This window comes from Hippopotamus amphibius, chromosome 1 (assembly GCF_030028045.1).
Source record: "Hippopotamus amphibius kiboko isolate mHipAmp2 chromosome 1, mHipAmp2.hap2, whole genome shotgun sequence".
Taxonomy (NCBI): domain Eukaryota; kingdom Metazoa; phylum Chordata; class Mammalia; order Artiodactyla; family Hippopotamidae; genus Hippopotamus; species Hippopotamus amphibius.
The window spans coordinates 161,902,607-161,927,411 of record NC_080186.1 but is presented as its reverse complement, the minus strand read 5'-3'; the positions used below and the strand labels follow the sequence as shown (position 1 = coordinate 161,927,411).

At 51.6% G+C, this 24,805-nt stretch overlaps 3 protein-coding genes across 11 annotated transcripts; 1 reads left to right on the top strand and 2 right to left on the bottom strand.

Moving 5' to 3' along the window:
- Positions 1-1,648: 1,648 nt before the first annotated feature.
- Positions 1,649-11,211, bottom strand: ECSCR (endothelial cell surface expressed chemotaxis and apoptosis regulator). Of its 5 annotated transcripts, XM_057733735.1 has the most exons (9): positions 11,098-11,211; positions 7,793-7,828; positions 7,507-7,557; positions 6,713-6,850; positions 5,516-5,629; positions 5,017-5,115; positions 4,765-4,801; positions 3,976-4,072; positions 1,649-3,802 (listed from the first exon to the last, which is right to left on the bottom strand). In XM_057733735.1, exons 1-9 carry the CDS (start codon positions 11,156-11,158, stop codon positions 3,794-3,796), a joined length of 642 nt encoding a protein of 213 aa, XP_057589718.1. In that variant the 5' UTR covers positions 11,159-11,211; the 3' UTR covers positions 1,649-3,793. The 5 variants fall into 5 exon arrangements, with proteins under 5 accessions (XP_057589718.1, XP_057589744.1, XP_057589726.1 ...); XM_057733761.1 differs by lacking the exon at positions 3,976-4,072; XM_057733743.1 differs by lacking the exon at positions 7,507-7,557.
- Positions 11,212-12,853: 1,642 nt separating this feature from the next.
- SMIM33 (small integral membrane protein 33) lies at positions 12,854-14,615 on the top strand. The gene is made up of 2 exons (XM_057721002.1): positions 12,854-12,862; positions 14,226-14,615. The coding sequence occupies exons 1-2, from the start codon at positions 12,854-12,856 to the stop codon at positions 14,613-14,615; spliced, it is 399 nt and encodes a 132-aa protein (XP_057576985.1).
- Positions 14,616-17,130: 2,515 nt separating this feature from the next.
- On the bottom strand, positions 17,131-23,029 carry STING1 (stimulator of interferon response cGAMP interactor 1). Of its 5 annotated transcripts, none has more exons than XM_057733691.1 (8): positions 22,832-23,029; positions 22,030-22,191; positions 21,357-21,583; positions 21,044-21,227; positions 20,689-20,797; positions 19,553-19,791; positions 18,633-18,819; positions 17,131-18,030 (listed from the first exon to the last, which is right to left on the bottom strand). In XM_057733691.1, exons 2-8 carry the CDS (start codon positions 22,033-22,035, stop codon positions 17,840-17,842), a joined length of 1,143 nt encoding a protein of 380 aa, XP_057589674.1. In that variant the 5' UTR covers positions 22,036-22,191; positions 22,832-23,029; the 3' UTR covers positions 17,131-17,839. The 5 variants fall into 5 exon arrangements, with proteins under 5 accessions (XP_057589674.1, XP_057589697.1, XP_057589705.1 ...); XM_057733714.1 differs by having other exon boundaries at positions 22,091-22,191; XM_057733722.1 differs by lacking the exon at positions 22,832-23,029 and adding an exon at positions 22,557-22,728 and having other exon boundaries at positions 22,091-22,191.
- Between the last annotated feature and the right edge of the window lie 1,776 nt (positions 23,030-24,805).

Here is a 24,805-nt window from a genome sequence, read left to right as displayed (position 1 = left end):
GTCTGGAGGTACCCAAAGATGTCAGAGTACCATGAAGTCAGAGGTATCTGGTTGAGAGTGGGAGTACTAGAGCATTGTAGGCGGGAATTGGATTGAGAAGGAATGCTACGAATTATGGGCTAGTTAGGAGTAGAGTCCAGGTTCAAGAATGCTAGACAAGATTTGAGAAGCTGGGGGCTCTTGAAAACATCTGGTACCTCAACAACCTTTCCCGTCATCCTCTGAAACCTCACTTTCTCCTCTTCTAGATGGCTCATTTACTCCTATATCAGTAAAAAATTGTTTAGCATTGCAACCTTCTCAGATGTTGCCATGCAAATATATCCTTCAGCTCATTTACACCTCAGTGAACGCTTCTGGACGAATTTTTCTATGACTATATCACCAGGACTAACTTAGAACTCCAAACCTCAACATTTAGGACACTTTTGTGCCAGTTTTTGCTTAAGCACACCAACCATGCAACAAATATAATTCCCACTGTCAAATTCAATCTCTGTGTTTGATAAAAGAGGAAGCTGTGGGCTCAAAAGCGTCAGATGGAGGTGCCAGGGGAAAGCAATCAGCAGGAAGAGTGAGAACACCTGGGAAGGAAATAAGGGACAAGAACTTGGCAGTTCTCAAAGAGAGGGAGGCAGGTGCAGAAAGAAGTTCAAAGAGGTAAGAAAGGACATCCACAAATCCAGGGGGAAACTGCTGAGCAGAGCCACACAATGTTTTCCAGCAGATTCAAATAGAATTGAGTAGTACTAGCCTGGCTTTGGGAAACTGTTCAAAACCTAGGCTGGGGGCCCTGCAGTGACTCTTTATCTGCTAAACCATTTTACCTAGAGCCAGCCTCAAATTTCTATCAGTTTTCTCTACTTACTTTTAGAAAAATTTGTTGAACTGTAGTGAATTTTTGCTGGTGATACTGAGGTGTGCCATGTGCCCTATATGATTCAGGTGCTGCCCCATCCAGCCCTGGAAGAAAGATACTGAGTAAATGACCCCTCTGTTCGACTGGGCCGGTGCTCCTGAGCTGGCTTGTTGATTGCCCTCCCATAGGATGAGGGGAGAATCAAGGGAAGAACACACAGCGACCACCCCATCCCTGTCCTCTGTTCCTGCTTTGGGGCCCTTTAGTCCTGTGTTAGAATAGGGAGAAAGCTGTCTTGTAAATGGCCACCATCCTGTTGTCTAGACATAAAGGAAGAGATATGATCTCAGGGAAGCTACAGCAAAAGGCTATACTCGGCTTTCCTGTCACAGGTGGGGTCTTGCATTTACATAAATAGTAGGATCCTCCAGCAGAACTCCCTCTAATATAGCTTGCTAGAGAGCAGAATTCAGCATTAAGTGAATTCATCCTTAACCCCTTCCCAAACGGTAGTTATTTGGCAATGGAAAAATCAACATGGCTAATGTGGTATTGTAATGTCAGTTTCAGGGTAAAAGCCTTTCAATCTCGTATTAATGCCAGTTCACCCCATCTCTCCCACATATAAATACCTTAGGACTAACAGGTCATATTTGCAGGATATTGTCCAGAGTCAGGGGGAAGTTTGTGGCCTTATAATGAAGACGTTGAGTTACCTAGAATGAAGCCCATGTCCTTGACCTAATTAGTCCAGCATGATAAGCAGCTGAACTAAGTACCCATGGCAGTCAGAATAACAATAACAATTCAAACAGAATCCAGTACTTCTAGCCATTGTTAGGTCACCTGGAGAGTTCCATCCTTGTGATGGATTTTTGTACTGGAACTGGCTAGGAAGTCATGTTTTTTGCATTGTGGCTTAAATAAAATATATCTGAATTATTTTTTTAAATGTTGTATTGCTGTCATGGGTTGGGTATGCCAGGAAATAGACTCAGGGTCTCTGAGATTTGCATGCTGAAGGTTTATTGGTGAGTGCTCCTGGGAACTACAGTCGTGAGGAATAAGGGAAGCAGGATTAAGCAGAGGGAGAAATTGAGGCAAGGGGTCCAGGTCTTCATCCCCACCTCCCCACCCCATCAACTGGTCATCAGTCAGCTATGAGTCCTCAGCAGCCAACACGCCCAGCAATTCAAGATGAAGGGTCCTGATCCTGAAGTGGGACCTGGATGGTAGTACTCAACATTGTCTGCTGCAGTTGCCAGCTAGTACTTTTACTTCCCAAGTGTCTCCACATTTACTGTTCCATTTTACTTACCAATTAGCCTGTGAGATAGACAGGGCCAGGTCAGGATCATTCTTCCACATTAATACATGTGAACACACAGGAAAATCTAAGTCCAGAGAATTTAAGTCCCAGAGTCACTCAAGACTTGTCTCTGGCTCCAACCCAGAGTGATCTCTACTCAAAAGATTGTGTTCATTTTTTCTTACATCTAGAGTTTATAGAACTGTAGAATATAAGAACCCCAAAAGATAGTGAAGGCCAAGTAGTATACCCTCCTAATTTTGAAAGTAAGAAAATAAGCTCAGAGATGGGGATGATTTTGCCAAAATCAAGCTACAACTCTGTAGGAGAGCCCCGGCTTTTGACTAGATTTCCTCAAGAACCAGTTTTCGTGACCTCTGATGTTCTGGGCACAGTGCACCACACAGGAGCTACAGACATGAACAGGTTACAGGCCCTTCCCTAGAGGATTTAGAATCTAGTAGTTTCCTTCAGGCCACTTTAATAGTTTCATTGAGACAAGCAGAATGAACTTTCTGTTCTAGGCTTTCTCTCTCCTTGCAGAGTCTAAATCCAGAAGGAAATAGCATATGGTTGCTTCAGAATGGGTAATCTGTGTTCTCCTGTGTTCTAAACTGCCACCAACCAGATGCTTATAGCAGTCCATGCAGACATACCCAGATGACTCTTCCATTGACTCTCCCCAACCAGGATTCATTTCCAAACCAGTGTCGTGGTAGAGATGACTAAGAAGACAGATAACTGCATTCTTTTTCTCATTCTCTTTAAACCACTTTACAGTGTCTGTGAGCCTCCATTCTGTTTCTCGGACACAAAAATCATAGCTGTGTGGGGCAAAGGGGTGGATTTGGGTTTACGAAGTCACAGACTTATCCTCGCTCTAAACCTTCCCAGTGCTATTCCCACAGCTAGGACCAAAATGAGGCAAGTCTACCTGGGGCAGGCAGAGGACGTTTGCCCTTATACAGCTCTCATCACCAGAGCTTCCTAATCAGAATGCATTGTGCCTCCCATGTTCTCACTCTCCGGACTCAAAACTTCTCTACTGGTGACAGTAATCACTGTTTACAGCTCCTTTTCTCTCCCTTTTTGGAATGGTTAGTCCTCATCACTACTTAATAAACCAGGTGAAACAAGGTAGACCTGACAAAAAGTTCTCTCTGCCTCCCAGGTTTCTCAGAGAGCTCCCCACAGGGGTAGCAACTTGCACATGACTTATCTACAAAAGGAGGCCCCAGAGCTGCTAAACACTCTGTTAAGAAATACCCATGGGAGAAATTAGACTGCAGGCTAGAAAATAATTTTAATGTAAAGTAGAAAGGACAAATTCACTTTGTCATTTTCCTTGCTCTGGCTCTATAGACTCTTCCTTCCTGTGATTTTGAGATGGTGGGAGTAGCAGGCTGTGTTTCTAGGGTGACTGTCCATGTGGGAAAGAGTCTCTCATACTGGCAGCTTGCTCCCAGATCTGGAGGAATGCTAGTGTCCTTTAGATCTGGGAGTAGATGTGAAACAACAAAATAACTTATATCTGGTTCATTGCTTCTACCGATCCCATCGCCTTCCTTCTTACAGGCACAGGGCAGCTGCATCATTGTCAGATCCACAGGGACCCAAGGTCACTTTTAAAGAACCTGAAAAACAAATACATAATGAGGATGGGTGAAGTTAATCGGGAGTGGGGGGGGGGTAGGGAAGAGGAGAGAAGAGCCTGGATCTTTGAAAGTATCTCCTTTCTGGTTAAGGAAGTAGAACCTGAAAGGAGGAGGAGAAGGGAGACAGGAGGAAGGAACCAGGAAAAATGCACCTTCTCTGCTGAGGGGCATCCTTTACTGTTATTCATGTTGATGTTCTTCATGGAGATGAGGGTGATACTGTCTTTCTCTCCATTAGCTGTGGAGCAGCTGGGGAAGGAAGGGAACATGGGTTGTAGACAGAAGGAGCCGTAGGACAATGCGGGTCAAGGAATTGTTGGGGGGTGTTGTTGAAACTTAAACCTTTGTTTTGAGAAACCTTTCTTTTGGTGGTGGACTATAATGAAATGAGTGTGTGCTTTGACGCCCAAAAGACTTGTGTTTAAATCTTAGTTTTACTACCTACTACCTGTGTGATCTTGACCAAGTTGCAGCCTCTCCTAAGTCTTAATTTTTTTAATGTGTAAAGTGCAGTAATATCTGGCTTGAAGAACTCCTCTGAGGCTTTGAGATACTATTACAAAATATCTACCATAGTGCTTGGCACATATAAGGTGTTCAATAAGTGGTTCCTTAAATAAGTATCTTCTTATTTAAGGAGTATATTAGAATCTGAATTCCTGCACTTTTCATGAAGGGGTTATAGAGACTTAGCTTTGGGGTTGAAGGGTGCCAGTCTATCACCCGTCACCTGACTGTTTCCTTCCAGGTCTGTCCCTGTCCTGTCCACCCCTAGCCATGGCCTTGGTGAGGCTGTCAGGATTCTGTGTTTCTGTTTGTGTGTGTGTGTGTGTGTGTGTGTGTGTGTGTGTGTGTAAAGGCAGGAAATGTTGGTTCCTTCTTGGAGTAGCGGAGTAAGAGGTCATAGGATGATTCTTCCCTTACACCTCTGACAGTCTTACCTCTCAGAGAGCCCCGAACTTCCAGGTTTCTGGGGATCTGTAAAAATCCAAAGGCACAGATTGGAGGTCACAGGCTGTAACTCAGAAGCCCAATCTAATCTGCCCCTCAAAGCCCACCCAAGTGGACCCTCCCAATTCCCCTAGTGGTGCCATTCCTTCCCTTAACTCCAGGCTGGGTGTCACTTCCAGAATCTAGCTCTGAGTCTGTCATCAAAGAGAGGCAAAGGGGGCCCTGAGGGTCAGGGCGTGTACCTTCAGACTCCTTGCTCTTCCGACACTTAAACCTTAGACTGACCACACTGACCAGGACGACCACCACAACCACCAGGATAGCAATGAAGCTGATGACGCCTGGACAGGGGAGAGGGTGGGGTGAGGAGAGGCAGAGGAAGGGACAAAAGAGGGCAGCAGGAGCCCAGATTCCCTTCCCGGCTAAGTGATGTATAGACAGGCTCTGGAAGCAAAGTGAACTCCCCTTCTCTGCTGAATGAATGAGCTCTCAGCCTGCCATCCCTGGTCAGAGTGGGCTCCACAGCCCTGTCCCACCCCCCCTTAAGAACATGGAGCCCCGCAGAGTCCGGAAGAGCTGAGTGGAGGGCCAGCGGAGGCACCTGCTCACCAGCACCTTCCTCATCAGCCAAACCCACCTAAAACAAACAGACAAGATTGGACCTTGTGTTCCCAGACCCTGAGTCCAACGCAGCTCAGGCGTGAGGTCCCCTGCCACTCCCCACCTTCTCCTCCCTCTCACCGAATGCAGCCACAGTGAGCACCGTCTCTGACGTGGGGCTGGGCAGGATGGTTGAGTCTTCTCTCATCCTCAAACTCATGGTGGGTGATTTGGAAGTAACGTCGTGAGAGGTGTCTAAAAAGGAGTAGGGTGTGGGTATCAGTGAAGGGACTGACACAGTCTACATGAGACAGCTAGCCCCCTATCCACTTCCCCCAAGTAAAGGACTGCAGAGAGAACTCATACTCTAAAAAAAAAAGACTTCCTCCCACCCTTCAGAACTGGGTGATGTGGGATCACGTGAAGAGCGTTGCTGGTTGCTTGTGTTTCTAGTTCCAGAGGACTTAAAAGAATATTCAGGATGCTTCCCCCATTATGCTCTTCCCACCACGCCCGTGGGGCCCGGAGGAAAGGGATTTATGTTGCAGAGATAGGGAGCCATACTAGGCAAGGGGGAACCATCTTTGTTTTGCCAAAGGTTGACGTGGGAGGAAGGAAGGGCACCGGATGTTCATCCCCAGGCACTGACCCAACGAGCCAGGCTGCCAGTTAACGGGCACAAGTTTCTGGTGTTTTACAAAAGAGTATTGTCGCCCATCTCTACTCAGCTTCAAACCCATTTACTGCAGGCCTGATTGCTATTCCACTGCCTCATCCTCACCCGCCTCCTAAATAAGTCTGAAAGTGTGAAAAAGCCCCAGAGCCGAGGGCTGGGAGGAGAGAAAGGGTCAGGGTGCTCTTGGCTGTGAGCACAGACAGGACACACCTCCGCTTGTGCTGTCACTGCTGTTGCTGCTGCTTGGGGACACCTGTGCCTGCACCATGAAACAGCAGGGCCCAGATGGAGGCTATCCACCCCCTCCGACTTTTCTCCTACGCTGCTGGGCGAAGGCCAACTTGCCTTGAAAAGGGCATAGCCCTTTCCCAACCCTTTCTGCCTCCCTTTCCATCATTTTGGGTTCCCCTATCCCCCACGTACCCCTTCTATGTCTTTATGAGTCCTGAGTCCAGGCTCCTTTTACCTTCACTGTGACTGGTGACTGTCTCCACTCCCCCTCATCCCAAGCCGCTCTCCTCTCCCAAAGCAAGGTACCACTGGTGTGGATCCTGGCCTTGAGAACACTTATTGTGGGGCAGGACCTGCGCCTCCCAAGGGGGGAAGAAGGAACCCAGCCAGACATGACTCAGTGTTTTTCACCCCTAGCCCCAGGTACTCACCGAGTCCTGATGTCTGTTTCTGTGGGTGGGACCAAGTTGGTTCCAGTGAGGATAGGGAGTGACCAGCCAGAGTGCTTGAACTCAGAGTCATGGGCTTACTGGCTTCCGTGGGGACCTGTGAGGACTTCTCTGGATCTGCTGCGGATTAGGAAGCATGCGCGGCCTGCTTAGGGCCTCAGTCAGCATGTGCACAGGGAGGGCTCTTTCGTACCAAATCTGCCTTCAATTCCGCTGGGCCTTTACCTTCGCGGTTCCCTCTGACTGGGATATACCCTACCCCCCTCCACCCCACAGTCTTCATCTGATTAACTCCTTCTTGGGCCTCAGCTTCGGAGATCACTCACCCTGGAGTGTCTGCCCCCCAGGTCTGAAGTGGCTGATGTTGCCTGGGTTCCCACAGCACCTGCGGCTTATGTCCATCATGGCCCTTCTCACCCTGCTTTGTAACTGTCAGTGTGAGGTCCTATTTACTTGTCTGGTCCCCCACTCATCTGTACTGTCCTTTAGAGCAGAAACTGTGTCTGCCTCCTCATTGGACTCTTCCTGGATGGCATCTGTAATCTAAGTGGCAGAGTACCTGGGGTGCCGGTGCCAGACGGCAGGCTTGAGCCGTTGGGCTTTGCAGAAGGACCGTCTCCAAGCACAGACGGAGGGCAGTTGGAGGTGGGGCAGGTCTGGTGACACCACACTCCCTAGCCCACCTGAGAACCCTTGGGCTCCAAGCAGATCTAAAGGGCTGGGGAGAGGGCTGGGCAAAGGGCAGGGCTTGCCCCTCAGCAACCATGCTCACTCACCTGTCTGGGGGGAAGCTGGCTCTGTGGTTGGACTTTGACTACTGAAGTTTCCTGAAACAGATCATCTGAGACTGAGGGTCTGCTGCCTCCTACTGCTGCATCTTCCTCTCTTGTTCGCTAAGCTGGTGTCTTCTAGTCTTTCTCCCTACCCCACCCCTCAACCGTTCATCTCTCTCCTCTCCCAAGGCATGTGAGAGATAAGCGCAAAATGGGCCTGGACCTCTCTCCACCCTTCCTAAGCTCCCAGGCCTGAATGCTGGAATAGGCCCTGTGTGTTTGGTCTTACCCTGAGGGCTAGTTGTCATGGGCTGGGAGTTGTGGCCTGCAAGAGAAAGTAGAACATGTAGACTATCTTGGTGAGGCTTCTGCCCAGCACACACCCCAGAGAAGAACCCAGGCCTTCTGGTTTCCAGCTTCCCATGCTAGAAGGCAGACACCCTTGGCAGAGGGCTAGAGGATGTGACTTCAGCTCATGGCGCTGGTTTCCTCTGAGACTGTGACTCAGTCACAACATCACCACTACCACCTCGCGGTTCAGTGTCCCAGAGTCCTCTCCTGTCTCTTCAATCCCACGTGGGTTGTATACCAACCTGATACAAGGGCAGGGGAAGGTTATTCCAAAGTAGTGATACATCCAAGGACAGAGGGCCAGTAATCTGCCACATCTAGACAGAGACCCAGAACTGCAGGTCTCTAGCTAATGTTCTCATTACACTGCTGTGGAGCCATCCCTTTTCTGTGAATATTGTCCTCCTGGTCTTGCCCCAAGGGAAGGGGATGGAAAGATGTGGTGAATAGGATGGGATTGGGGATTGGGGTGGGTACCTGGGCTGTCTCTCTGCCCCTCCAGCTGGAGGTAAGGGCTTACATAGGAAGCAATCTCTGAGGTACATACAAGAGGCAGAGACTCCCTAGAATGAGCAAGCAGTTTACTCTAACAGGTAGAGGCTGCTTCGGGAACGGTCATTGTTAGCCAGACCCAGGGAGGAGGTAATCACCAAGAGGCCCCAGGCACAAGGCCTCATTCCCTTTTGTGTATGTACACGTGTGTGCCCGCGGGCCTCCACGCAGATGTGCATGTGTGCTGTGTGTCCATAAATGTGTCCCCTGTGTGTGTGGGACATGAAAAGTCCGGTTGTGTTTGCTCATTTTCCACAATGAAATCATTCTTGAAACCTGTGAACAATGTGAAAGGAAAACAACGTGGGGAAGTGGAGCCGCCCAGCTGGGTTCCCGTCCTCCACTAGCCGGGCTGGGGCTGCAGCCGCTGACCTGGCCTCTGCTCCCTAGCCTCTCATCATCAGGGAGGCACCAAGCCTGGGAGCCCAGGCCCGGGTGAACAGAGGCGGCTGAGGGCCAGGGACCCGCCCAGCCTGGGGCAGCCTGCTGGCCTGTTTATTTTCATTAGCTGCTACCTTCCTCCATGGGACTATCACTTGGATAGTGGGGAATTGTTTCCAAGCCCAAGCTCGCCCAAAGCCTGGGCTGTGTTTTTCCAGGTCACCATCTCTCATAGCTCCATTCCCTCCTTGCGTGGGGGCATCAGGAAGGAAGTTAAAACTTGTAGGTGCCCCAGCCTAGAGAGAACTCTTCCCAGCTGGAGATGACCCTGGATGAACACTTTCAATCTAAGTCATGTCTTAAAAAAAACTATCAGTTATCGATTAAGCATATCTAAGGAACCATCTTAGCTCTATAAGGTTATAACTAGTTTTTAGTGGGAAGGCACAGTTCACTGCCTTCCCGCATTTTCCTAGAAGCAAAACTAGTGTCTTAGAAGGAGTTCCAAAGTCACAAGCTCCAAGTCCCAGTGGCCAGCTCTCTCTTTGTCTCCTGTCTCCCCTCCCCCTACCGGGACACTTTGTCAATGGTGGATTCCTCTGTGGGTAGAGGAGGGATGTGGGGAGCATCTGTTTCTACAGGCCAGGGTGCCTCTGACCACTAGGCACAGGGATTTCTTGCTTTCCTGCCTCCCCGCCCTCATCCCGACTGCTTCATTCCCTGCCAGCCTCTCTCTTCCCCCCCGCACCACCACCACACCTTTCCCTCAGCAGCACAGTTTAGAAGTTAAAATCATGGATTTTAGAGTCTGACAGTCTTGAGTTCAAGTCCTGACTCTGTCACTTACTGTCTCACCTAGACCTCAGTTTTCTCTTCTTTAAAATGCAAGTGATTTTAGTAGCCCATAAATGATCGTGAGGATAAGAAAATGCACAAATAAGCACTTAACACGGTGCCTAACAGTTCATGCCCAAAAAATTCTAGACATTTTTGCCCCCTTCTCATAAATCCTCCAAATTTCAAGTCTGCCCTGAATCTGCATCTCCACAGTCAAGTCTCTTTGTGGGCCTGTATATCCTCAAAAAGATTCCCCAGTCCACCAAAAGAAGGAAACAGTGAGTGCTCTGAAATGCGGGGATGAGCGGTTAGGATACTCAAGGGTGACTGTAGCTCAGGTAGAGTCACCCAGGACGTTCCTAGCCTTGGTGCTTGGCTGGGACAGGATGGCAGGCAGGGAAGCTGGAAGAAGCCTGGGTTTGTGAAAATGTCCCCTCGTGAGTCTTACCGTTTAATCTCCTTCTCTGACATTTCTGCAGTTTCTACACCAGCCTAGTCCCCCAGCCCCAGATCACATGTGTGACTCTGTCTTCCTGGGCTGGGTGGGGGGAGGTGGGGGGGACAGGAATGGGATGATCAGAGTTTTATCCTCATTGCTTGGGCTTTTAGAAAAACGTCTGACCTCTCCAGGAGACAGAATGTTGGGGTACTCAGGCCCTCTCACCCACCACCAAGAAATCGCCATCCTCCCTCCCCATCCAAATACTCTTGCACTCCCTTCCGCTGCTTTGAGCACATGCTCGTAAATCCTCCACGGAGGACTCATGGAGAGTGAGGTGGGGGTGGGGAAGGGATGACCAAAGGGAAGTTGCTGCCCTGTGAGTCAGAACTTCCTGGATTTCTCATGGTTCCCAGCAATTGCTCCCTAATTAGAGGACCCCTTATGAGCCGCTTCTCAACTCATCAGCCAGCGGAGCCCTATCTGAGAGGTGTTGTCCCCAAGTCATTTCCTCTGGGGGTCATTTCCTCTGGCCCCCTAGGTGAAATGTGTACATCTTCTTTGGCAAATGGTTCTTTGTATCTAACCTGAGTGCCTCTTGCTGTGATTTGAGCACAAAGTCAGTGTTTGGAATTCCCAGGTTGTTACTCCTCATATGAGAGAAACAAAAATCACCTGTAAAACCGAGGTACAGTTTTGTGCTAGGACACCCTGGAACGAGCTTTCCAGCCTCAACCTCACACCAAGACAGTCACTTCCCACATTTCAGGTGGCCAGCCTCTCTGGTGGCCCCAGTTCACCCTGGAAAATTTTCCACAAAAGAGTCTAACCATATCTATTTTACCACTGCCCGGGAATGACCAGCTCCCAAGCCAAGGGATCCCCTTCACAAAAAGGCTCTGGAATTTCCCTCCAGGCCAGCAAAGCCCTGGATAGAGAGCCTGTGTGGTGTGTGTCCTGAAGGAGGGACGGGCGCCCAGGACTGCCAGCCACAGGAGGGGAACCGCTGAAGGACAGTGGCAGGTGCCTCTTACCTTGGAGCAGGAGGAAGCCCAGGATGGCCCAGCACAGCTGAGTTTCTCCAGCGTTCCCCATGTCAGCTGGGTCTGCGGCAGGCAGGCAGCCTCTGTGTGGATGCTCTGTCCATAGTGGAGAAGAGAGAGGGAGTGCTGGGGCGGGGTGGGGGGTGGGGGGTGGCTCTCCAGGAGCTTCCTGTCAAAGAATAGAAGGAAACAGATTGGGACTGGCTCCAGGGGCCCTGCTCAGCCTGGCAGCCCAGCTGAGGATGTGAGGCTGAAACAGCAGCGCCTGCTCCCGGGCTCCGCGTGGCCTGGGCTAGGGCCACTGTGGTCTCCTCCAGGACCTGTGCACAAAAGCCGGTGATGGCAACCTGGTCCCGTGCCCCTTCTCTTCTCCTCTGCGGGGGTCCATCGGTCCCTCCACACACCACCTGGAGGCTTCCTTAGAATGTAACTCTGTTTCGCTGAGCCCTAAAACTCAGCCCGCTGGCCACCCACCCTCCGTAGACTCTGAATCCTCTACATGCCTCTCCCACCTCAGGGGTCCCTACATCTTTCAGGGAGGACTTACAAATGTTATTGTTATTCTGAATAGAAAAACAAGAGGACCACCTTCTAAGCATCTCTCCCTCAGCCCTGCCCTCACGTTGGGGTCAGGTGTTCCCTGTGCTCCAGCAGCACCCTGTCCTTAGCATCCAGCCAGCCAATTGCACTTACTCTGCAGGTCAAGTTGGCAGCCCAGTGACCAGCATCTTAAGTGAGCTTGGAGGTCTGAGTGGGGTCCCTAAACTTCAGGGTGTGTAGCAGCTGGGCTGAGAGACAAGGAGTCAGAAGGCTACATCTTACCTCCTGGGATCAAATCACTGGGTGGAGGGAGTTCCTGGGGGGTTTCCTAGTCTCCAGACTGGAATAGAGGGTGGTTCATGCACAGGGAGGGACAGACTGAGGGATGGCTGGTCCCATCGAGCTAGTTGGGAATCAAAAATTATCCTTTATAAACTGTCTTCAGAGAGAGGAGAGACCGGTGGGCACTGTTTGTGTTTTTGGTACATTAAAACACACACATGCACACATGAAGTTATAGACAAATGCAGAGATATAACAATTCATATTTGTGAAAATCAAAGAAAAAAAAACCCAAAGAGAAAAGCATGCCTTGCATGGGAATGATAAATATCAAATTCAACAAGATGGTTATCCCTAGGGTGAGAAGGAGGGGAGAGATCAGGGAGTGGGGCTTCTATTTCATTTGTAATGTTTTAGTTCTTAACATTTTTTGAAATAAACGTGACAGACTATGGAGATGAACAGAACTGGTGGTTGGGCCAGAGAGATTTAGCATATTGTAGTCTGCACTTTCCAGTGTGTTTGAGAAACTGCCTTTTCAAAACAATCGAAGGACAATGACTTCAGGCAATCAGATGGGATAGAGAGCCGGCAAGTCCTGGTGCAGGGAGGGGAGGGTTAGGGTGCTGGCCAAGTGTCTGGGATCTGGTGGAGGAGGGACTGGCAGGCAGACCCAGGCCCCTGAAGCTGGCAGGGGGCATGAAAGGAGGTGCCAGGGAGTAAGATCAAAGCACTATCGGAGTTGAGGGCTGGGCTCAGGGTAGTTCAGATGTCCGAGGAAGTGAAAGCGCCAGTGTGTGTGCAGAGGGTGTGTGCCCCGTAAGCCCCACAGACGTGGCAGCTCCGGGTAGGGACCCGGCTGGGAAGGCAGGTTCTTCTTTGCCCGGCTGGCCGCCAGTCCCGAGGAGCCTTGCGCAGCCAGACAATGCATCAGGTAGATTCTCAGCTCACCCCCTCCTGCCAGGCTGGTGAGACTCCCCCCAGGGGCCCCAAGCCTTTCACCAGTCCGTGCTTCCCTTTTTCCCCTGTACATCCGGAGCTGCTTCCCCACCCCCTGCCCTGGGAGCTCTGTGACCTGGGCCCCAGAGAGCTCAGACTTTCAAGTGGGGGGTGGGGAGGTAAGTATGGAGCTTTCCAGATACCAAGGGACAGGTTTTGGGGATGGATGGGGTGGACAGTGTGACTCAGGAACTAAAGGGAGTGGGTTTGTTCTGGCAAGCTCTTCCTGCACCCTAGTTGCCTACCCATGGGATGGCCAGGCTGAAGGTTCAGGGTTAGGGAAGGGACTCCACCTCAAGGTCTGTTCCTCAGGGTCCCTCTGGGGAAGGAAAGACTAAGAAGATAGTTTCTTGAGCCTGTGATAACTTTGCCAGCTCTGGGGCTTACAGTTTGGAAGTTTGCTCCCTTGATGGCAATCTGCCCAGCCCCAACTCAGTACTTAGCAAGGTAGAGACAGATGGAGGTAGGGATCATGACCCCCAGCTTTTGGCAGAAGACCCTGAAAGAGACAGAGGTTGGCACGGAGTCTCCTCAGTCCATCTTGAACAGAGCCAGGAATCCACACGGGGCGTTCGCTCTCCTCCAGGCCCCCAAAGCTGATCCTGAGGCAGGTGTTGTGGGGTGAGGTATAGCTCTTGTCTCACCTCAAGCCTCTGGGGTTCATGCCTCCTCTTCCTTCCCCCCAGGGTACCACCCCTATTCCCACCATGGGCATGGAGAGTAGTGGAACATAAAGTGCTGGACACAATGACTCCCTTTTCCTGGGACTTTGAGGAACGGCTGCTCACTGTCCCGTGGCCAGGACGTGGGACAGCAGTGCGCTAAGATTCCTGACCCAGGGATCCCTGTCATGGGATTTATTTAGGAATTTTGCTGGAGACTTGGGAAGAGAGAACAGTGAGGGGACTTGGTGGGGGGAGGAGGAGGCAAATGTTATAGTGGGGCTATAATAAAGCCCCTCTCTTTGTCCCTTTCTGAATGACTTTGTTGCCCTATCTCTGTTTTTTCCCCCCATCTCTGTCTCTCTGTATCTATCTTCACTTCTGTCTCTCTGTATCTCTCTCTTTTTCTTTCTATCTCTCTTTGTATCTTTCTCATTCTCTCTGTGGCCCCCTCTGTTTTTTTCTTTCATTCTCTCTATTGCTATGTGTGTTTATCTCTGTGTCTCCCTGTCTCTTCTCTCTCTGTGTCTTTACTGTCTCTCTCTCAGTTCCCTTTGGGTTCTGTTTCTCTCTATTTTGGCCTTTTTCTCTGGGGCATGCCCATGTCACCCTCTCCGTCTGCCGCTTCCCTCACAGGCTGGCCACCATCCCTGGCTTTCTCCAGCTGTGAACGGTTCAGTGGGGCAGGAGCCCCAGAGGCAGCTTCCGGAGGTGCTGGGCGGGGCCTGGGAATCACCTCAAGGGGTCGGGCTGCCCCTGCTCACCGTCATCGTGGCTGTCTTTGTCTTGCTGGCCATCTGTATCGTGGTGGCAGTCCACTTTGGGCCAAGGCTACACAAGGGCCATGCCACTCTCGCCACAGAGCCACCATCCCCAAAGCCGGAGGGTGGCATCTACCTCCTCCACTGGCGAGTGCTGGGCCATCAGGACGGTCATGAAGATGCCCAGCAGGAACCTCCTGGCTCTGACTCCTACCCTGTGCCAGAGGGGCCCAGGTTCAGCATCGATGAAGTCACATTTCTGTAGGAGGGAGCCTTTGGGAAGTTGGCCTGACCTGGCTCAGAACAAGAAACTGGACAGAGAATTAGGGCAAAAACAAATTGGGACCTGGGCATCAGAGCTTCAGAAGAGCACACATGGACTCAGCTGGAGCTGCCTTCTCAGCAGAGTATTTATAGAGAAAGCCCTGTTGTGGACCGAAGAAAAAAAAGAAGCTTGCGGACTCTGCCCAGAAACATGCTGCTGTGAGCATTCCCAGTGCCCAAGTTGCCCTTACAAAGCTACCACCTCTTCTGTAGGGACCACCAGACCCCTGAACCTCCTTCTCTGAGTTCCTACTCCCTCCTCCACTCCTAATCTCCTCCCCCTTTTGGTGTCAAAGTGAATCTAGCTTGGAAGACTCCACCACCCACCCCACCCCTGTGCAGGGATGTTGGAGGCTCCTGGTAGAGGCTCTGTCCCCACAGCCCCCAGGTTCTGTGAGGGCCTGCCAGGGAGAGCCAACGCCAAGAACCCAGGGGTCTGTCTTCTCTGGAACTCAGGAAAGGAAGGAAATCTGTTGCCCTTTACCTTTGGCTGTCAGGGCTCAGGTCTTGCCAACAACTTCCAAGGCCCTTAAAAGCCCTAAGCACCAATTATAGCTCCCCAAATTGTTTTTGAATTGCCCCCACTATCTTAGAGCAAGACTCTATCTTGCCTTCCCAGGATGGCATAGAAAAAATGGGGGTGGGGGGGAGGGCCTTTAAACACCTCCCACTTTCTGTGTGCATTGGCCTGTTGGAACCAGCCTAGAATTTACCCCAGGACATTTCTCAGATCTAGAAACTTCCTGGGAAAACAGGAAAGGAAGAGGAGCTCCATGGAGGTCATCTGGGGAAAGGAAGGAAGAAAGGAAGGAAGGAAGAAAAGAAGGAATGGGAATCCCCGCAGGGGAGGGACATGGAGGTTGGGAAGATGCAGGAGGCCAGGAAGGCAGAGCAGAGCCTCCCAGCGACTCTCTGGAAAGGCACCCCTTTCCCTGACACCTTTGAGCCTCACTTATGTGCAGTCAAGAACATGCAGACAGACATTTATGGAGGAACTTCTGGGTGGTTTACTCTGGGGAACACCTGAGGGCAACAAGTCAACCCTAGGGACTGTCCTTGGTGAGACCCCAGCACAGTCAAGGACTCTGAGAAATAATGGAAGGTGAAGAGGAACAGAGGCGGAGATTACAATGTGTGCAGAGGACTGGCTTGCCCCCATTGGGACTGGTAAGAGGCAGCTGCTCCTTCTTGTGGACCCACTATGTGCTGGGCTCCAGGCTCATCCATGGACCTACAGATATTATACTGTTTACTCCTCATAACAGCCCTGGGACAAGGAGCCACTCTCATCCCCATTTACAGTTGGGGACATCAAGACACCCAGGAGGACGCAAGTACTAAATGGTGGAATCAGGGTTTAAACCTGGGACCATCAGTCTCCATAGTCTGAGCCGCATGTTGGGGGCTGGATGGGTAGGTAAAGGTCATCTTGGGGATACCCTTGATTCTAGGCTGGTTTTTAAGTGTTGGAAAGACTGATGTGAAGTTGGGGGATCCTCAGGGGCAGAATGGCTGGCACAGCGGGGGAGGAGAGAAGACTGTTTCCCCCTTCATTCCCTTGGCTCTGTCATCCTTGGGGGCAGTGGATTGCTTCTGGCCAACGTGTGTCTGTGTGTGGAGTTTTCCTCCACAGTAATGCTGTACTCAGAAATTTGTATTGAGCATTTTTGATAAAAGCAGAGGAGGGAGGGAGGGAGGGAGGAAATACGTCTTGGGTGGAATGGATGGAACAGGCAGAAATGGGCTCTCTGGCCTCCCAGGCGGGGGACAATTTTGCCACCACAGTGTCGTTGCAGTGGCTCAGTTCTAACAATGATGGCACAAAGTATGGCAGGTGGCCAGCTGTGTTGTCCAAGGTCGCCAGAGTATATCCCATCCCCTCACACTAACCCTCTTCCCCCCCTTATCCAGGGGACCCTCATCCAGGGACACTTATTCAGTAGCCCCTGCTTCTTGGAGCAGCCCCTAGCCCAGGACACGTGTGTGTAACCCTCATGGCATCTGTGTGCTGGCTCAGGCCCCTCCCTGCCCCCCAAGCCTCCTGCTGGAGACAAGGGCACTGAAAGAGGAGGTGGAGTGGGGGTGCTGCACAGCTCTATGCCCTCAGCCCAGCTGGTGGGCTCTGTCTACACCGAAAGGATAGCTACCACCCCATGGCCCTGTACTAGGATTAGGAAGGGTGTAAGGAGATGTGTCTGTGCACGCAGATTTGGACATTGCGGATAATAAAGGCCAACCGCCTGTATCCGTCAGAGTCGGGCCAGAAAAAGATGGCATACTCAAATAAATAATTTGAGGAGCATTTAAAAAGGGGGCTATTTAGGGAGTTCCGTGGTGGTCCACTGGCTAGGACTCCAAGCTTCTACGGCAGGGGGCATGGGTTTGATCCCTGGTTGGGGAGCTAAGATCCCACGTGCTGTGTGGTACAGACAAAAAATTTTAAAAAAATCCAACAACTAAATCAAAAGGGGACTATTTAGAAAAGGCAGGTGTAAGGAAACTACAAGTGAGAGTGAGCGCTCCAGACTGAGCATCCGTGAGGCTCCAATACCACTGCCAGGCCTGAAGGGGCATGGGGAGGAGGAAGTTAATGAGACCTGGCGATAGACAGGGTTCCTGAAAGGGCCCTTTAGGTCTAGACATGCAGAGAGCCTACAGTGACCTTGATAATGCAGGGAGGCACCTGGGGAAAGAGATACCCAAGCTCACCCTCCAGTTCCCCTCCCTTCTCCCACTGGAGCTTCCCATTGACTGAACATGACCAGAAGCCAGAGGGCAAGGGAGCCTGTTGATGCCATCCCAGTAGAGAGGAGAGTAGGTTTGAGGGTCCAGTGGAAGACACCTGGAAGATCCTTTAAGTTTACCTGGCATTTAGAGTTTACAAAAAACCCACACAGCCATAGTCCTCACAAAAACCACTGTGTGAGGTAGCTAGGGCAACGATTACAATCCCATGATACAGATGAGGGTACTGAGGCTCAGAGAGGTGGAACGACTTGCCCAAGGTCACAGTATTCATCTTGAGGTGTCAAGTCCAAGGACCTTCTCGGAGAGGCCCTCTGTGGGAGGAAATGGCTCTGCTAGGCCTCCAGCAGCTGAAGAAAGAAATCCTCCAATCCAGAGTCTTGGGGATGGCTGGGGGCTCAGGAAAGGTGACCCTGGGCCTCAGAAGACATCAGAGCGGAGCGGGAGAGGCTGTTCCATGCCACTGATGAGGAGCTCAGGCTCTTGGGACAGTATGGGGGAACTGGGCATCACCGAGGTCCCCATGTTGCCCATGGTAACCTCCCCTTCCTCCTGCCGAAGGTGCTGGAGAATCTCCTGTGACAAGGAGAAGCTGCTTCCCTCTGCGGGTTCTGGAATGAAGGTGGGGAAGGTGAGGGTGGGGAGTGGGGTGAGAGCCTCACACATTACCACTCCAGCACACCCAGAGGACTTGCTGGGTGGATCCTCTAACCCTCCCTCTCCCCCACCTCCCTGCACCTCCTCCCTACCCCTAGCCATTGGGGCTAGATTTTCATGAAATCCTAGAGCTAGCAGTGGTTTTAGAGACAAGAGAATTCCACTGTCTTGCTTTTAGAGATGATACTCAGAGAGGGGCACAGATCTGCCTAAGGTCACAGAGCAAGGGAGTGGCACTGCTGAGGCTGCAGCCCTGGTCTCTTGGCTCCTGGCCTAGGGCTATCTGCTTCTTCTGGCATCCCTAGATGAACTGAGAGGCCCCTAGAGCCCACTTCTTTACACGCCACCCAGGACCCATAGCCAAAGACCTCAGAAAGCAATCAGGTGTCCCAGGGTGGGGAAATGGAACCTCTCCCAGGGGAGGAAGGGGCAGGGCTTGAATGCCCTGACCAATAGGGAAGACCTAGGCGATGGTGCTGCCATATCTCCCACTGACCCCCTGGGAGACCCCTGGGGCACCCGGCTCTCTCTGCCCTTTAGCCTATCAACCCCTCACCCTGGTAGACAATGAGGCGGCAGTTGTTCTGAGACTCAGGGGCATCTGCCAGGATGTCTTCCAGTGTCCGGCAGAAAAGTTTGGCCTGCTCAAGCCGCTCCTCCCGGCTAAAGCCAGCTCGGCCATCCTGTGACATGGCAAACAGGGTCTGCAGGGGCGTGGCATATTCCAGAATACAGATGCCTGCCTGGAGGAGGTAAAAGGAAGACCAGACTCAACCAGGGGCCAGGCAGACAGACTCTGGACCACAGTGCCCCTCTTAATTTGTAGGGATGGAGTCCTGGGAGGTGGCCACCTGATGAGGTCTATACTGTCTGGTTGGCCTTTGCCTCTGACACCCCATTCCTAAAATTAGGGCCAGGGCTGCATTAAATGTACCCTTCCCGGATCCTCCTCCCAAGATTCTCAGGGCAAGGCCCGCTGAGCTAGGCTGTCAACTGCTCCAGCTGGAAGTCAAGTCTGGGGATGGGGCTCTGAGGTTCAACTCTGGCTGGGTTCCCCATAGCCCACGTGAAATCCTTCAGACATTCTCACGGGCTTCATCTAGGGCAGCTTTATGGTCAAGAATATGCTACACTCAGGGTGAAATAGTCCACTTTCTCCCTGGTTCTCTGAGTCTCAGTTTTCTCCTCTGTAAAGTAGGGGTTGTAACAGTCCCTACCCCACAGGATGGTGGTGAGGATTCGATGAGGTGGTCAGTGAAGCACCTGCAATAGCATCTGGCATGCAGTAAGTGCTCAATAAATGTTACATATCGTTATCACCATTCAGAACTCAATTTTGCCCAGCCCTGGGACCAATTGGTGAAACTGAGGCTCAGAGAAGGGCAGTGAATTTTTATCACTGCTTGGCCAGGGCCCAGAGTTCTGGGTCTCTAGGCCTCACCCCTCCCCAGCACACCCACCTCGCTGCACACTCACCGGCTGCCCGTTTTCCAGAAGCTCATAGATGCTGTTGGTGTAAATCCGGTGCTTGATGCCAGCACGGTCAGCACTTTGCTGGGGCAGCTCGTGTAGGAAGCGAATGTTGGGGTCAGCCACGCTTAGATCGTCGGGTACCCCACAGTCCAACGGAATGAGGATATGCAGCCGGTGGCTCCCTGCTCCCCATAGGACGTTGTCGTGGAACTGATTGTAAGTTTGAATCCGGGCCTGGAGCCCTGGGGTGGAGAGGCCCGAGAAGTCATTTCCACCAACACTGTCTTCCACCCAACTCAGGACGGAGACCCAGGTCACTGTTCCCCTCAATGTGTGCGTGCAAGAGAACTGAGGGCCCAGTCTACGCACATTGCCCGGGAGGCCAGGAGGGGCAGAGCATGTAGGCCTCCTCCCCACCCTTCCACCTACTTCCACCACCCCTTTCTACCCCTCACTTGACCTTCATCCAGATTTCTGTCAGCCCCACTCCTTCCCACCACAGCTTTCAGGGCTCTGAGAGGCAGGCAGAGGCCTGGGAGGTGACGTGCCCAGCAGCCCCAGGTGCACTGAGCCAGGCCTCTGGCAGAAGTCCTGGTGTCAAGGGAAAGCAGCCATGAGATAGGGGAGAACCACGGCCTTGACTCGCAAGTCAGAGGAATGAGACACGACCGGTGGGCTCCCAGTGGGGTAGTGAAGGGTCCAGGCTCTGGACAGGCCTAGGTTCAAATCCTGTCTCCTCCTCTAACTAAGCTGTGTGACTTTGGACAAGTCACTTTATCTCTCAGAAGAGCAATGTTCTTATCTCTAAAACAGGGGTGATGATTATCCCCTCCTCACAGGGTGTGAATTAAAAGAGAAAATGCACATGAAGAGCATACAGCATGCAACAAATATTTATTGAGAGAATTCATGGGTGACGTGGGACAAGTCACTTAATGGATCTACTAAGCTCCAAATTTCTTCCTGTAAACGACGCATAATAATAACAGCATTTGTGCCTACAATATTACTTGGGAAATCAAATGGTTTGTTAGACATGAAAATGCTTTGATAAATGTAGTGAGTTCTGGAAACACAAGTTTGTGTGTCTTACTGTCTGTCCTGTAGATCTGGAAATGGGGGCATAGAGAATGGCCCACCTGGCAGGATCAGCCGCAGATACCCAATATAATATGACCAGGCCAGCCCATGAGCCACGTTGAAGTTCCTCTTTTCACAGATTGCAGAGACTTCTGCTGCGGCCAGGCCCTGTGGATAGCAGCGGGGGACTGGGGGGCCTCCCTGAAGGACAACCAGAGCCCTCTTCCCCCAGGAAGACCACCCAACCTGCTGCCCACTGGCTCCCTTCTCTGCCATTGCTAAACCCAGACCATCACAGTCTCCACTCCAAGGACCAACCTCTGAGCTAGTCCCACCCCCAGTACTGAGCTCAGAACAGGTCACATGTGCTACAGCTCCATTTGACTAGATCCTCCACCTCTCCCTGTGTCTTACCTGGAGGTCCAGGAGGATGCTCAGTGTCTGTGAGAGACCCAGGAGAGCAAGCATCCAAGTGAAGGGTAGGCTAGCCATGCTTGGGAGGGAGCCGTAGAAATAGAAGGACAGCAGCAGCAGGGCCCCACGGCGCATGGGGCAGCCCAGGCAGGCCCGCACAGCCTTCCAGTAGCTTCCTTGGTACCTGCAGGTGACAGCCAAGCTCCAGACCCCAGCCCAGCTCAGCCAGAGAGATTCAAGGAGGGGCAGGGCTGGTGGTCAAGGGAGGAGACGTGTTGGGTGCCTAATGGCCACGGGTACTGCAGGGAGTCACCTGGAGTGGACGTGGCACAGCTCCTCCGCCAGACTGCAGCCCCCCTTGATCAGCAGTCCCATCTGCTGGGAGGCTAGGTGGAGCACCAGACACTGGAGAGTGTAGCCTGGCAGCTCCCTTAGCCCCCAAAGGGCCACCAGGCAGGCACCTAGCAGGACCAAGGCTGCCTTTTGGGCCCTGTGACCCCTGGGCCGTGGGATGGATGGATGCAGGCTGGAGTGGGGCATCTGTGGGTATCAAAAAATCCATGGTTGTGCTCGCCTCACTCTCCTACCATTCCGGGACTGAGGCCCTGGCTGGGCACTTCCCCAGCTCTACATGTCCCTGGTGCCCAGCCATATCCAGAGGCTGCTCTTGGAGACACCTTAGGGGACAGGCTGGACATACAGCATCCCAGAGTTCTGATCCAAGAGAGATTTTTTGAAAACAGAGCAGGTGGAGGAAGAAATGCATGAGCCTCACATACACACCCCACCCAACCCCAGTGAGACCACAGGAGTGGTGAAGAAAGAAGACAGTGACTATCCCAGACCCAGACCTGAAAGTGTCCCATGAGGTACTGCCCACCTGGGGACCCTTGGAGCCGGGGCTTCCCTCGCCCCACAATCCACCCCAAGGAGGACCTTAGTCACCAAAGTTGAAAACCACAGTTCGGAGGGTGGCTGCCACCCACCTCCATGGCTTGTGCAGGGGCCTCAGCCTTGGAGCTCTGGCTGGGCTGCTCCTGATCCTACCTTCTACCTCCCAGACCGCAGGTTGTTTCTGGAAGGCAACAGGAAGAGAAGGACCGGCACAAGGACTCCCAGCAATCAAGGGTGGCCTCTCAGGGTGCAGCCTGAAAACGAGAGGTTAAAAACGATGGCAGCTTCCTCCACAACACTCCAGCCCTGGCATCTCAGACCACAGTTGCACTGTGCTGCGATGGGGTTATTTCCTGCCTCCCAAGGAGGAAGAAAAAGCCTTCTGACCAAGGCCCTGGTGAGCCCCGCCCCAGTCTTGGGGTGAGGGAGAAGGCTTGAGAAGGTCCCCATTCCACTGCCCATCCCCCAAACCCAGGGTGTTCAGAAACTCCCCGGTATTCCCTGCAGCCACAACCCTGAATGCCAGCTGGGTTCAAGCCCCCACAATCAGACTCTACCAACAGCCTTGCAGGACTTCACACACCCAGCCAAGCACACACACTTCACCATGCTGCCCTGCCTGATTGTTTTATTCTGATTTCCAGACGCAGATCCTCTTTTTCTGAAGACTCTGCTATCAGGCCGGAGGCGGGGAAAATGAGGTTATTTCCTGTAACAACAGCCTTCTAGTAAAAAGCTTAGTGGGAGCAGAAGCCGTGCAGAAGAGTGGGGTTTCGCCTCTCCACAGGAAGTGGAGACGCCTGTGACTTCTCAGAGAGAACCTGGTGCTTCCAGCCAAAAAGGCATTCACTTGAATAACAAGAATAGTAATAGTAACGATAATAAAGTGCTTACTGTGCTCCAGACATTATGCCAAGTATTGCATAAATGGCTTCATTTAATCCACTCAGTCACCCTGTCAGGAAGGTATAATACTATCCTCATGGACAAGCTGCAGCTCAGTGAGATGAAATAACTGGCCCCTGTCCCCCGGCTCATGAAGGAGGGAGTGGGAACATGAACCAGGTGGGCGACTCCAAAACCCAGCGGGTTCTGTGTCTTGATTTCCCAGAAAGGAGTGGAAAGTACCAGGACCAAGTTTCATGCTGCACTTTCCCCTGGGGTGGGGCAAGTGTCTCTGGCCTGACAAACCGGTAAGCTGATTGGGTTCAAGCAAGGGGCAGGCCCGGGAAAGGGATTAGGGTAGAAGCCACTGAACAGCAGTCCATACATGCCCAGGCTGGAGGGTCCTTGCCTAGACCCTTCCCCACATCCCAACCAGACACGAGAAGATACACCACGTTCATAGATGCCACTGGTTTCTCAGCAGCAAGGGGGCTTCCTGTAAACTCTCTCATTTTTTTAAATAATTTTCTAAGAATGGAGAGAATTCCCTGTACTTTCTCACCTCTGCAATGGCTCACAAAGGGGACCCCTGTGGTGGGCAAGGGCTCCAGTGCTTCAAAACCAAAGAAAGTCAAGGTTGCCAAAGAAAAGGCCTGAGCAGAGTCCTCCCAGAGTGGGCAGCTCCACAGCTGCCCCCAAATCCCCCTGTGCCAAACAACCTTGGGCCGCCAGTATCCTGCCCGGTGGCCAGTACCATCTCCCCTGGGTGGTACCACTGCTGCCAACTCCTTTTCTCCACCCCGAATCTGTTCTTCATCTCTACCCCTTCTCTTGGAGGAGGATTCTCTATTTTATGGGCCAGACTGGCACTAACAGAAACCTTAAAACAGGGGTCCAGTTAGGAACCCGGCCGCACAGCAGGAGGTGAGCTGTGAGCGAGGGAGCAAAGCTTCATCTGCTGCTCCCCATCGCTCGCATTACCTCCTGAACCATCTCCCCCAACCCTATCCCTTCCGCGGAAAAATTGTCTTCCACAAAACCGGTCCCTGCTGCCAAAAATGTTGGGGACCGCTGCCTTAAAAGACACACAGAATCATAGACCTCGCAATTCACTTCTGGGAATCCCTCATCAAGAAATAATCAGACAAGGGCACAAAGATGCCCATTTTGCAGATATTTGTGCCAGTGAAAAACTAAAAACTATCTAAATGTCCAACAATAGGGCACTGATTAACTAAATCGTGGTTCATCTTATAATAGAATGTTAGGCCACTTTTAGTGATGATGTAATTTCGTATGTTTAAAAACTTATTTATATTTATTTATTATTTATTTAGATTTTGGCTGTGTTGGGTCTTCATTGCTGCACGCAGGCTTCTCACTGTGGTAGTTTCTCTTGTTGCAGAGCACGGGCTCTAGGTGCTTTAGTAGTTGCAGCACACAGGCTCAGTAACTGTGGTGCACAGGCTTAGTTGGGATCTTCCCGGACCAGAGATTTGAACCCGTGTCCCCTGCGTTGGCAGGCGGATTCTTAAGCACTGCACCACCAGGGAAGTCCCTGTATGTTGACTCTTAAATATGTTTAGTATATTGTTTCTTACTGGAAAAAGGCAGAGTACAGAACAGTAGAGTTGCATTTTAAGAAATACACATTGCGCGAGAAAAGGCTGCACGATATAAGAAAAATGCTGACAATGATTACTCTGTAGCAGGAATGTGAGTGACTTTTAGTATACTTTTCCCTTTTTGCTCATTTTGTTTTATAAGGTTTCTTTTCCTGTCATTGAACACGTGTTAGCTGTTTGATGCTTGGAGTATGCTGTAAAGAGAAAACAAATCCCAACATTGTCTCGGGGCCTCCTTCCACTCCCCTCTGTACTCACTGCCCTCTGCTGCCTGCTGCTTCTCTGGGCTCTTTTTCCTGAGTTTGAAACTGCTCTGAGGAAAGCCTTGCAGGAGGCATGAGGGCCAGGTCATTCAGGA

What these genes read in the sequence shown, in the direction of transcription:
- ECSCR (XM_057733735.1), bottom strand. Translation starts at nt 11,158, where the DNA reads ATGGGGAACGCTGGAGAAACTCAGCTGTGCTGGGCCATCCTGGGCTTC. An exon ending in GGGCTTCCTCCTGCTCCAAG is followed by an intron (nt 7,829 to 11,097) that starts GTAAGAGGCACC and finishes TTTCTCTTGCAG; the next exon opens with GCCACAACTCCCAGCCCATG. An exon ending in GAAGAGCAAGGAGTCTGAAG is followed by an intron (nt 4,802 to 5,016) that starts GTACACGCCCTG and finishes GGATTTTTACAG; the next exon opens with ATCCCCAGAAACCTGGAAGT.
- STING1 (XM_057733691.1), bottom strand. An exon ending in GCATCCTCCTGGACCTCCAG is followed by an intron (nt 20,798 to 21,043) that starts GTAAGACACAGG and finishes TGCTATCCACAG; the next exon opens with GGCCTGGCCGCAGCAGAAGT. An exon ending in CCGCCTCATTGTCTACCAGG is followed by an intron (nt 18,031 to 18,632) that starts GTGAGGGGTTGA and finishes CCTTCATTCCAG; the next exon opens with AACCCGCAGAGGGAAGCAGC.